Source organism: Anabrus simplex, chromosome 3 (assembly GCF_040414725.1).
Source record: "Anabrus simplex isolate iqAnaSimp1 chromosome 3, ASM4041472v1, whole genome shotgun sequence".
NCBI classification, from domain to species: domain Eukaryota; kingdom Metazoa; phylum Arthropoda; class Insecta; order Orthoptera; family Tettigoniidae; genus Anabrus; species Anabrus simplex.
The window spans coordinates 12,744,494-12,757,930 of record NC_090267.1 but is presented as its reverse complement, the minus strand read 5'-3'; the positions used below and the strand labels follow the sequence as shown (position 1 = coordinate 12,757,930).

At 38.1% G+C, this 13,437-nt stretch overlaps 1 protein-coding gene across 2 annotated transcripts in view; it reads left to right on the top strand.

The window, feature by feature from the left end:
• Nucleotides 1-13,437, top strand: part of LOC136866609 (zinc finger protein 681-like) — a 41,588-nt gene that overhangs the window by 18,785 nt on the left and 9,366 nt on the right. The window contains exon 5 of one of the 2 annotated variants that reach the window (XM_068226950.1): nucleotides 8,974-9,070. The exons of the other annotated variant lie outside the window; for it this stretch is intronic. Coding sequence (XP_068083051.1) covers nucleotides 8,974-9,040 — 67 coding nt within the window. The 3' untranslated portion in view covers nucleotides 9,041-9,070. Of the gene's footprint in view, nucleotides 1-8,973; nucleotides 9,071-13,437 lie in introns of those variants that run through there. 2 annotated transcript variants of the gene reach the window in all.

Here is a 13,437-nt window from a genome sequence, read left to right as displayed (position 1 = left end):
ATAAAGATTTTTCTGAAGTTATTTTCTAACGATTCCTGTTTTTAGCCATGATGTACGCATTGTCCATGAGTGTGAATTACTTGTTCAATCCTTCGCAGTCAATGGATAATTTGTCATGATGTTTTGACCATTTGAAATGTCTTTTGAAACTGTTTCCATTGAAGTATTTGCAGTTTTCTCAGAAATATACTGATGTTCATAGAAACCAGAACACCTGGAAAGACTAGAGATAGGAAGTTCATATTCACAGGACATGCATTAGTATGTTCTCAAGATGTGACTAGCTTTTGAACCATGTTAGCCCGTCAGGTTCAACGTCCACGTCAATATCGCCGCGCACCACTACAACCACCACCTGGTAAAAAGTGCCTGCGGCTCTCGTTGTCACTGTATACCGAAGGTAATGGATAAGTTTGACTTGAGCAGACCGACATATCCGAGAACTGTACCGTCAATGGAGTCAGTTTGAAAGAGGGCAAATTATTGGCATGAGATAACATGATGCGTACATCCATGCTGCTCGTGTGGGACAAAGTTTGTCGTCACTGCAACGGGTGTGTACAGAATGGTTCACAGAAGGCCGTAGAACACGACGAGATGGGTCTGGTCGAACCACACATATCAGTCCTTGAGAAGATCAACACCACATTCGAATGGCATTGCAGGACAGATCTGTGTCCTCCTCGGCTCTGGCGCAACAGTGGAAAATTGTAACACAGGTTACACTATCAGGAGTGAGAGTTCGTTGCTGTTTATTACGGTCTGGGTTACTGGCGTGTCGTCCAATTCTCCGCCTACCTTTTACTAATGTGCATAAACGTGCTAGACTGCAATAGTGTATGGAAAGACGTCACTGGGGACAGGAATGGCAGCAGATAGTGTTTTGGGACGAATCAAAGTTGTGTTTGTTTGAAAATGATGGCCGCATTTTTGTTCACCGCAGACAGGGTCGAGAGGCATCACATTGACTGCTATCGCACAAGACATACAATGCCAACTCAAGGCATTATGGTCTAGGATGCTGTTGGGTACAACCACAAATCTCAGTTGGTATGTGTCCAGGGCACTGTGGCCACTTTGACCTACGTGAATGACATCCTCTGACCCGTAGCCGTAACCTTTCTGCACGACACCCCAGACGCCATATTTCACCAGGACAGTGCGTGACCACATGTTGCTGCATCAACATGTGCCTTCTTGTTATCACAGCATGCCCGACTGTTGCCCTGGCCCGGTCGATTAACGGACTTGTCGCCAATCGAACATGCGTGGGATGTGGTGAAACAATGGCCCAACCACCAAACATGACCTGTGGAACCAGGTGAATGCAGCACGGATGGCTCTACTCCAGGACTCCATTCGCGCCTTATACACGTCGATGCCATCGCGCCTGGAGCAAGTTATCAGTGTCCATGGAGGACGCAGTGCCTACTAGGCAACAGGACACATGCTGAACCTAGGTAACTGAAATGCTAATTATTTCTGCAGAACATACTAATGAACATGTCATATGAATATTAACTTCCCATCTCTAGTCTTTCAAGGTGTTTTTTTTTTGTGAACATGAGTGTGTTATGTATTTTGTACCATCAGTGACATAAAAAGGAAGCCATGTTCATAGGTTGTGAACTAAATCTACCAGTTCAACGTTGTTAGATTTGAGAATGTATTGTAAAAAGTATAAATATTTCAAACTCCTTAACTCAACAGTTCAACTCAACTGAATCTATACTACTTCATATTTTTCCTTCTAGAAATGTAAACTGTTTCTTATCCTTCATGTATATAGGGTGACAAAATCTTTTTAAAACATGAATTTGGTATTTTTAAGATGTAACTTTTATCACACTTCAGGCCATTGAGTTTTTAATATAATGTACAGTTATGGACAATAAGACTTAATTATAGTAGTCGAACTAAAGAATCAAGAAACAGTGCAAGCCATAAACTCAAACATTTACCAGCATGAAAGTATTTTACATATATGTTTTTTTTCTATTTTAAGAATACTTACAAGTTAGTTTTAAGTTCAGAAATATTCATTTTTCATAGACGTGCATTCACGCATGTCACATAGATAAATGATAACATTTCCAATTTGACGAATGCCATACTCATGATTAAAACTGACATGTTATTGTCACATGACCCTTTTTTAGATATGGTAATATTTGCACTTGCACGATACGTTATATGTATATGTATGTTCAGCTGAGGATGACCCCCTATGGTCGAAACCGGTCCTGTATTTTTAATTATAACAATAAACAAGTACTGATTAGGTGGAATTCTTCTCCTCTTTGTATTTGTGTAAATTATCGATACAGGTATGAAACTCATAGATTAAGATATTGTAATAAAGCGCAGGAAGTGAGAAACAAAACATTCCTGAACACTATGTTTGTTGTATTTACTTATTTCTTTATTTTGGCTAATTTCAATGGGTAAAATGTTAGCTATTGGTATATTATTTTATAATCTACCTGAGTTTTATCGAACTAACACAGACACTTTCACATGCATAAGAGAATTTCAATACTATACCGTGCATTAACCAATATGAATATCAAGTAATCTTGCTCACTCACACGCTCACAATAATTATACATGTTACACAGCTATCAATTATGTCTAAATATACAAAACTAAACCACTGACAGTCCTTCAACATTCACACGCTCTGCTGTACAGCTGGTAGCTTCCAACAAGAACCTCGACAAGACTTTTGAATTTAGGTATTGAATGACTCTTACTGACACTGAATGGTAAGGAATTCCATAAGTCTGCAACCCGTGGGAGTAAAAGAATTGTTATACGTAGATGAGTGGTGCAGAGGAATAGCAAGGATGAGGCCAGTACTTGTGCTACAATAATGGAAAGGGGAGAGAAATTGAAATTAGGAGTAAATGTACAAAAGCGAGTTGTCGGGTCCTAACCATTTTAGCCATTGAGGTTCTTCATGTTGATAGTATGCATATCATTGCTCAAGTTAAGAGACAAATCTGAGTCAACAGTTGAGAACTCACTGCAGTTTCATTGTTCCTTCTGTAGTTATATAATACATTATATCACAGAAGACAAAGATAGGAAAGATTAACGTCTGTAGAAATCTTTGTCGCATATCTGGTTCTGAGAAATCTTTGTTCCCTTTCAACAGACAAAGCAAAGGAAAAGACCCCCAGCCATGCAATTTTACTTTCATTGCAAGTTATGAATTTCATTATAAAACCGTATTGGATTTCAGAAGTAGTAGTTATTATGTTAGTAAAAAACCACCATTCCAATACATGACAATCCTTTGTATTTAGGATAAAACTATTAATTAGACATTATAATTAGGACATTTTTGCTCATGCTTCGTGAGCATCATCAACTAGAGATAACTTAATCCAAGGTAGGACTGGACCCTGATCACGGTATATATAATCTAAAATCGTCTAATAATACATTGAACAATTTTTTTTTAACAATTTAAGAATAATCAGTAATGTTATGTCTAACAGAACAAATAGTGACCAGTAAAATTGCTTAAAATGTAAGTGGAATGGATGACATGAAGATGTTACAATAATTTGCTGTGAGTGATTGTATAAATTGATGATCATAATAATCTTCGCTCAATGGCATTAGACTGCTTGTAATTAAAAACAGCTTTTACATTAGGAGTGAGCTGTTGTAATGAACTATTATATTGTTTCATAGATTAAACGTGATGAGGTGTGTTGAAATCACATGTATTGGTTGAAAAACAAACTCTACTGATGGAAAAAACGTTGCCTGGTTCGGCATAAAAACCTTATGAGACTCCCTCGTGTTTCAAACATTGTTATTATTTTGTATAGATGGTGTATTATTATTGGGCTTCAGATGCTAGTTGCTTTACGTCGCACCGACACAGATAGGTCTTATGGCGACGATGGGACAGGAAAGTGCTAGGAGTGGGAAGGAAGCGGCCGTGGCCTTAATTAAGGAACAGCCCCAGCATTTGCCTGGTGTGAAAATGGGAAACCACGGAAAACCATTTTCAGGGCTGCCGACAGTGGGGTTCGAACCTACTATCTCCCGAATGGGCTTCAGATGGGGAACTACTGATCTCGTAGATGAAAAACTTGAATCAGGTGTGGCATGTCAAAAGAGAGAAAGAAGGAAATTATGTGTGTCAGTTGCTGGAATTTAAAGGCCGTACTACTGTAGAGAAATGTTAATAGAAGGCACTTACCCTTGTGTTGGTTGAGGGGTGATTAGTCCCTTAGTTGTTTACGGAGGTTTGATGGTCACTGACTTGCTGCTACATGTGTTGTACGAATGCGATCATAGAGGCGGGAAAGGTAGCGGGAGGGGGAAGGAGGGTGGGACCCTACGACAGCTGTTGTCAGCTAGTGGAGGGGATGCAGTGCGAGGAGGCATTGTATGTGTAGCTACTGTTGCTACCGGTGGATTGAAAGCATGTTTATAATGGTAGATTTTCATGAAATGTTTAGCATTGATACCAAAATTAGAAATTAGATTGTGGATTTGCTCAGTTATGGGACTGTTAATGTCTGAGACGTCATTTAAATGACTGTTTTTATTGAAGTACTGGTCCAAGGAAATGTAGGCATTTTCATACCAGGTCATTAGATTAGTTTTGTTTGCATATTTAAGTATTTGCATGTCTTGATCGATAGTACTGAAATTATTTCCGGTGTGCCTCATATGGACACACATGGCGGAATGATTTTGCGTTTCAAGGTGTTGTAATGTCTATGGCCAGTCTGCCCTACATGAGAAAAATTGCACTGTGTACATTGGAGTCTATATATTCCCAAGTTTGAAAATTTGTCCTAAATTGTATTAATGGAGTTAGAGTTTAAAAAGATATTACGGTTCGTGTTACGAGTCCGGTATGCAATGTTAATGTTGTGCTTTTTTAATGGTTTGGTGATACTGTAGATAGCTGGGTTGGTGAAAGAAAAAATAGCGAAATTTGTTTTTTGTTTTTTTCGGGAACTAATTTGGTTGTATTCTTTACTTTATTTTACCTATGATTTTGGTGATCATATCAGGTTTAAAGCCATTCAACATGGCGAATTCTTTGATGAAACGCAGTTCTTTTTCTCGATTAGCATTAGAGAGAGGAATGCTCATGGCCCTGTGAACCAAGCTGTAAAATGTAGCCTGCTTATGGGAGTGGGGGTGCAAGGATTCGCTTTTTATTGTTATAGGATCGGCAGATGGTTTCCTGTAGATTTGGTAAAGGAACTTGTCTTTATCTTTAGTCAAAGTTAAATCTAAAATGTTCAAGGAGTTGTTGACCTCGTCCACTTCAGTAAACTTAATATTGTTAATGTTGATGAAGAGCCTGAGTACGTTGCCGCAATTGTTCAGTTGTTTATCTATGATCGCAAATGTGTGATCCACATATGTTAGCCAGTGTTTTACGCCGTTAATTTTATTTATTATTAAATTGGTTTCCATACCGTCCATAAAGATGTTAGCAAGAATGCCAGAAAATGGTTCGCCCATTGCTAGTCCCTTTTGATGATGTATTTTATTGTTGAATATGAAATAGTTATTATTAGACGTTTTTACATTATGTATACCGGGATCAGTGACCTGACCTACCTTGGATGAAGTTGTCTCTAGCTGATGATGCCCACGAACAATGAGCGAAACATGTCCTAATTATAATATTTGATTAATGGTTTTATCCTAAATACAAAGGATTGTCATGTATTGGAAATGTGGTTTTTATTAATGTAATAACTTCTTATCTTTAGCTTTCATCCGTCCAATTTAGAGTTTCAGTCATAGTAATGCCAATGTATTAATACAGTTGATTTGACTCCATAGATTCAATCAGTCAGTCACTACTGATCTGCATTTTGGGCAGTCGTCCAGGTGGCAGATTGCCTATCTGATGTTTTCCTAGCATTTTCTAAAATAATTGCAAGGAAATTGGAAATTTATTGAACATCTCCCTTGGTAAGTTATTCCAATCCCTAACTCGCCTTCCTATAAACAATTATTTGCCCTAATTTGTCCTCTTGAATTCCAGCTTTATCTTCATATTGTTATCTTTCCTACTTTTAAAGACTACTCTCAAACGTATTCATCTACTGAAGTCATTCCATGCCATCTCTCCACTGACAGGTCGGATTATACCAATTATTATATGTTATAAACGTCATGATTAATCCGTATTGAAAGTTGTTCTAATTTAAAAGCCAATCAAGGTATTTATTAAACAACCTATTCAATACTTTTTGTCCATTTATATGTGGTTACCTATACATAATAACACCTAACATTTTTGGGACATGTTTCATCCTTATTTTAGGGCATCTTCAGCGTAAATACAATCTTAAAATATTACACATAATATTAAAAAAGAAGCTAGAAATTTAGCCTTGTAACCTTATTACTAAATATATTGGTATACTTAATGTGAAAATGGTATACATTGATAAAATAATGAAAAACGTCAACGGAGCACTGTCTATGGTCATTCTAAAATCATTCGGTCCGAGATAAAACTTTTACTGATATAAATTTTGTAGTTTAATAAATTGGTTCAATTAAATTTGTCTGTTATTTCTCCTAATGCGATATTTATTCATTTCTTTCTAACAAAATAAAGGCATTATCACAAACATAGAAAAATATGTCTTGCAAAAGACGTGGTCAAGGACGCTACTTTTGTCATTAATGTGAAGGTAATAAAACACTCAAAGGGTAGTTGTAAATAATGTGGAAACTGAAGCTTTGGTATACTATGGTGGGAAATGTGGCACGTCATGCAGGCAGTATTGTAGGGGACCCTTGCCAAGAGCTGCCAATAGTACACTAGACTAATCGTTCTCTGTAAGGAGCTGGAGAGAAACTTAAGGATGTGTTAAACAAAAGGAGAGAGGGAGAGAGTTCTTCGATTTGATTATCTTAGATGAGGACTTACGTGTTTGTTGTAAACAGCTACACACTACCTTGCGTTTTGTCAGTAACCACTCTTCTGTTGGCTCTGTTTCTCGTATTGCATCTGTGCTGCAGAGGTGGTAGTGAACTCGGTGGGGAAGGAGTTGACGAGTGTGGAAGGGAGGAGGGAATGGGTGGAGCTAACTGTGTCAAGGCTGATGAACGGGTCGAGTTATCAAGTTTGATGTAAGCGGACCTACTACTCAAAGTTATGGATGGAGCCTTAGAGCGTAAAGAATTATATATATTAGGGATCCTAACTTTATCTGAACTAACCGTATTTATTAATCTAGGTGTTAATTCATGTAATATACATTTAATGTGCATGACATCATTAAGGTTCTGTTCTTTATTAACCCCTTCGGTGGCGGGTTTTGGGAGACCTCCTGTGCCAGAAAAGTGAGGTTTTTCGGAGGAAATTATTTATTTTTAGGAAGCAAGGAATGAGTAACAATTATTAAGGGAACACATTCATATATTATTCAAGGTTAATAAAATCTTACTTTACAATCTATTAACACTTTTTTACAGTAGGCCTGTGATATAGTTTCATAAAAATCATAAAACACTGGTGTTTTGAGTAAGACCTATACTGTCCTGTGAGCAATACATTCTTATTTCATGCTTTTGTATTATTCCCATCAGCAACACTAACGCAATCAATTGCCAAATTTTGTAAGAGTTTATTTTTTCCAAAACTGTGCCCTTCCATGCGGAGATTTATTTACAAGTTTTTCAATGCAATTTTAGAATAGGGCCAACGAATTTTTTCGGGCACTGTCAAATTTACAATTTCATCTGTTACAATCAGTACAAAACAGTCAATCGCACTCACCTCTGATAATCCTCACACCAGGATTTGCCGTAAATGGAATAATATTAGGTCGCGCACTATCCCCAGGCTTACACATTTTCCAAACGAATGTATATTCAACATCTACCATCACCTTAGCTTCTGACGTAATACCTTCTTCACTTTCACTACAATTACTGAGGTCATCATCTGAAGAATCAATAGTACCATTATAGCTACTATCAGAAATACTAATGTCACTTAGAGATTCATCTTTGATGTAGTTCCTTATTTTGTCTTCAGACAAACTTCTCTTCCGTTTCGCGCTCGCCATTTCTGTTTACCTCGTCAGCTGGCCAGAGGTTGTATATGTAAAGTAGAAAAGATAAGGCATATTTTAGGCCAGACGCTTCGTGAATACAGCTGGAAATCCTCCCGCCATTTGTTGAGAATGCTTGAAAACATTTTCCAAAGCAATTAGAGCACCCGAGAAATTATTGGGCGATCGCGAAATGAACACTGCAGCTAAACGAGAATTTCTCGGGCGGTGACGTTATGGGCAGGCGTGCGCCACCCGAGAATTTCTCGGGCGTGCCACTGAAGGGGTTAAAAGTCTGATCTAAATAGATATATAGACTTCCTAGCTCCCTTAACATTCTTACTTTCTCTATATTCCTAATTATTGTTGGAACCTTTTCGTCTCCCTCATATGCAACCTCATCGCTGAGTACTTCCTATGGTTTTCCGCGTTACCATATATCTTGTCATGAAGCTCCTTCCAGTCTGTCAAACATATGAATAATTACACTGTGAACGTTTTAGTCTATATACTCCCGATGCCAAAAAACTATTTTTGTTATAATTAACTTTATAATGGTCAATGAATATGAACTGGTTTGTGTTAGTGGCTCTAAATGCTATATTAAAATTATGTTTCTTGAATACGTTAGCGATCTGGTCAATAGCTAGGTTGTTATATGTGAATGTAGCATACTCTCTCCTTTTGGTTTTGTCTGTTATCAGATTCGTGGATATCCTGTTCATAATGCTATTGATCAGTCAATTGAACGTTTCTAATTTCAAGCCATTAAATCTAGCAAGGTTCTTAATATAATTTAATTCTGTCTTTGAGTTCTTGAGAGATATATGAATTCTAAGCGCTCTGTATATTAGACTATGGAATGTTGCCTGTTTTTGTGAATTAGGGTGTAATTAAGAGTTGTTTATAGTTGTAGGGAATTGTATTGGCTTTCTAATGATTTGGAAATCGAAGGTGTTATCTCCACACGGTGCTGACTGTCGTTGCTGGTAACTGCTGGTGAAACGGTAAGTCATTTCAAAAAGCAGACTACACAATCGCTGCTTGATTTAGAAAAATCTTCAACTTTGGTTCTGTGACTCATTGTCATATCTCAATTCTGTATACATTAGAAAGCGCTGCATTTCTTGGTTATAATGAAATCTCTCCAACACGATTGTGACCGGCATCAGGAAAAGGAACTTTTCATTATAGTGTAATTATAACTCTCCATCTCTTTTGTGAATGGCCAAATTGCAAGTGAGCCTGCCGTTACAGTAGAAGCTGCTGAAATGGATTTTGAATGACAGAAGGAAATGCAGTCCTCCATTATCACCAAAACTTCCCCAATGTTCACCTCACGTCAGAACCAACGTATATGGTCCTCTCTGTATTGTTTCTCGGATAGCGCTAAGTGATGTGCAGTTTATTATCTCACTGCGTGTACATCAATTTACGTAGAAATCAATATAAAATATAGGCTAGCGTAGCACGGGTACATTTGCTACTTTTGGATGAATCTCTTTATCCAGGCAACCAACCGAATTACTTTGTCATAACTTGAAAAATATTAGTGATACCAATTCAAATTGCTATACCTGCATTGGTGATTATTTACATGTCTTGGGGTACTGCACAACTCACATGACAAATCTACTAAGCAACTCGTTAGAGATTATTTGCTCATTTCTTGTAAAATGAGCTCTACCTGCGCAGATGGACTCTCACAGGGCCACTCTGACTGGTCCTTTTTAACCACTCTGGATCCTCCTGCATTCAGAGTGCCAGACAGCCTCCTGAAAGATCTGCTGGGATGCTTGCATGGGTACAACTGATTACATAAGTGGATAATTATTACTCGTTTTCTTGAGACCAGTTGGCTTGAACATCCTGAAATTCTGCTACAAAACTTGCTGATTTATCAGATACATAGCTAAAAAGTACTCTCATACTTTGAAGTAAATGTACCACACCACCTTCCTTCTCTTATGCCTATCAAGTGTTCTTCAAGCCAGCCAATGTAGTTCTATTTAAATCTACAGATTTTCCTGTATTCATCTCTTGAAGAACTCTTTTTTGAAGCATATGCACTCGTCTTGCTTTCCTAAGCAGCTGCTGCCTTGCTTTAAGAATTTTCAAGCACTTGCTGATTTCTAAAGGTGACTGCTAAACTTATTCACATAATTGTGAACAATTTCTGCAGGGTTATAGAACTTTTTCCAGATTGACCAGCTGTTGCTCGCTTGTAGAAGTAGCAATCATATTCATGAAATATCAAGCAGTAGGTTGGAAATATCAATTGCTTGTTTTTGTTCATTACGGTCAGTAAATTATATCTCTCTCATTAGCACACGACTTAAATCTGTGAGATACTGGTCTAATATTGAAATGGAAATCCTGAACCATGAGCTCCAGTAGACCATTAAACTCCAAGCAGAAATAATTGGTGTACTGCGTAGTTGCTATTAGGGCAAGGATCCATTCTTGTTACTTTTTATATTTTAAACATTGTAACAACCAAACGCTTAAAGAAGCAGTCCGATCCTAATCACCTATCAGTATTATGCCTAAGAGATAAAAAATACAAGAATGTTGTTTTCGTACAAGATCAACTCAATGACGGGAAGTTAAATGCCGAGAGAGACATCACTTAGTCCAATCCCTGTCGGACTTCATTTTTATTAGAAGAATTACATTGAACATTCACGTGTTGAAATGTACCCATAAAGCACAATTGTATTGGTGTTGTTCCCTATCACCTGTCCTGTCTAGGTCAGCTGTAGAATTGGTCTAAAAGTTATCTTAAATATAAGTAGGACAGGGATTCAAATACATAGTTGTGAATGAGAATCGGGAGATGAAGAGTAGAATAAGTTTATTGAGCATTAAAACATAAAAGTTGGATGAAATTCTCAATGGAAAGACACAAATATAGAATACAAATTTTGCAGTACAAGTCGCAAAGTGACGACAGGTTTCTTCCCCGTATTATTAATGAACTTGGAAACGTGAGTTAATTACCCTTGCACTAAGGTGGAAACTAGCTAAGTTTGAACAGCATCAATTACTGTTGTCATAATTGAACGTTCTGGTGCACGGGATGAGGAATAAAAACTTTTGCGTCATTAAACACTAAAATTATTCCTATTTAAAATAGGACACAAGGGCACAAAATAACACGTGATTCAGGACTGTGCTAGTTCCCCCAAAATTACAACTGTTAATATGAGCACGATCCCGTAATCGAGACATGAGTACAGAAACTCTCATCCATTAAAAAGCACTTGAGATTATCACCATTATGCAATTGACTACACAATGACAACAAAATAAATAAGACACATGAACGACTGCAGCAAACAGTCAGAAAAATATTCCACTAGACCTGAAGTAAATACATAAACAAACACTTGTCTTGATGAGTTGGAGACTTCTTGACCATGTGATCCACACTCTGTAAGTTGTCATTAGCTCCAGTATGGGCCAACATATAGGCAAGGTCATTGACTTCAGTTATTATTGCAAACGTAGCTTTTTTCTGACTGCAAATACAAAGAATTCCAGAATCATTTACACGGTGAGTCTTTCAAACTGTATCTCCTATGCCATCATGGCTACAAACCACTCTTTCGCTCGTAAGTCAAAGGCTGTCCTCTCAACTATTCCTGTGCCATCATGGCCACAAACCCCTCTTTCGCTTGTAAGTCAAGGGCTGTCCTCTCAAGTGTTCCTGTGCCATAATGGCCACAAACCCCTCTTTTGCTCGTAAGTCAAAGGCTGTCCTCTCAACTGGGTAAACAACCCTCGCTTGGGAAGACTTCACAGTTCAGGCAATAAAAGCCTCTCAAATAACTCGAAACAAAATATCACATTACTCTGATACTTTTCCCCCTAGACTCGCAAAACACATCAGATAGTCCTGCATGTGTAATATAATCAAACATCAGGCTATTCGGAATATATCCCGCATCCCTGCATTTTACATTGGACACGTTTGAGCCTCACGCGCTGCTCTGAATTAATCTGCCAGAATTTCCTCAAAAACCCTTCCAAATCATTGCTGGGGCTGCAATGCTCTCAGCTCTCTCTGCGCATGCATTACTCTAACATAACATGCAATTCCCATTCCTACATTACCTAACGCTCAGAGTGGTACTCTCCCAGTTCGATTGCTTCCCTCGTTAGCATAACATATCAAACTATCATAAATCACGATGAGACAATAATAACCTTATATTACATAGAAATGGATCTTATTAGCCTCGCAACCAATTTAACTCAAGCAAAGCTAGAATCAGTGAATAATGCATGCAATGGTCCCAAACCTATACACATGAACGCTAAACTTGGCTCTAATCATGATAATACGCAGGAAATGCGAATCCTAACTATTCCTATCTCATGCTGAAATTCTTTTCAACTTATTTGTTCCTTTGCATCATCGGCTCCTCCATCCGGGTTGGCGACGTAGCTTCGTGCATCACTGCACCATCCATGTCCATGGTTGCAGACCCTAGGTTCATCTCTGTGCTTTGGTCCCTGGTTGGTGTCTTCTGGTGAAATTCATGTACATTTGGATGGTCTCGTCTTGCTCGGAGCTTACCTACTGGTGGTTACAGAATTTAGAGCAGACTATTAATCTAATTTGTCTGGCACTCTCTACACTGGAATTGAATATAGCATAATGTAGGAATTTCCAAAACTCCTTACTATTTCTGCTGTCCGAGCTGTTAGTCCAACCCTTCAAGCTACTAATCACGAACATGTTTACCGTGCCATTTCCTTATTAAACATCACGCACTCCCTTCTCACTTACCACTTGATTAAAATGCATTGCCTTACATTGAGGAACTGAGTACGATCAGAACTAACTCAAGGTGAGCCTAGTAAATATAGCCTATTGTCTGCCCTGTATTGTCTTTGTGCTGATAATGCGTCAAATTTGGACTTCAGCACCGAGCAGCTGGCATAGAACAGTGAGTCCGACTCTTGGTTCCCCTCTGTTTTATAAGCTACCAAAAAGGAAGCCACGGTAGGGAAGTCACAGGCAACAACACGGTGTTTCTTCATGGAGGGCTCCATCTACATTCCCATGGTCATTCAGAACATGAATAATAATAAACTAGAGCATAGTTCTGAGATATGAACAACCCGAGACACTCAGTAAACTAAGTAATATTTTCTTTTCATTTTACAACTGCATAATGTGGCTCCTTGTTGTAATTGACAACTTATTTTCACAATATTGCAGTCCTGTCTTCTCCCACATTTCGTAGCTATGGTTGGCAACAAGTAAATCCCCTAACAGAACGAATCTACCATCTCGCATCACTTGATCTGCTCTCTCGTGATTTCATCTTGGGTGGCCTCTTTCACGAATTTAACTTGTGCTTTG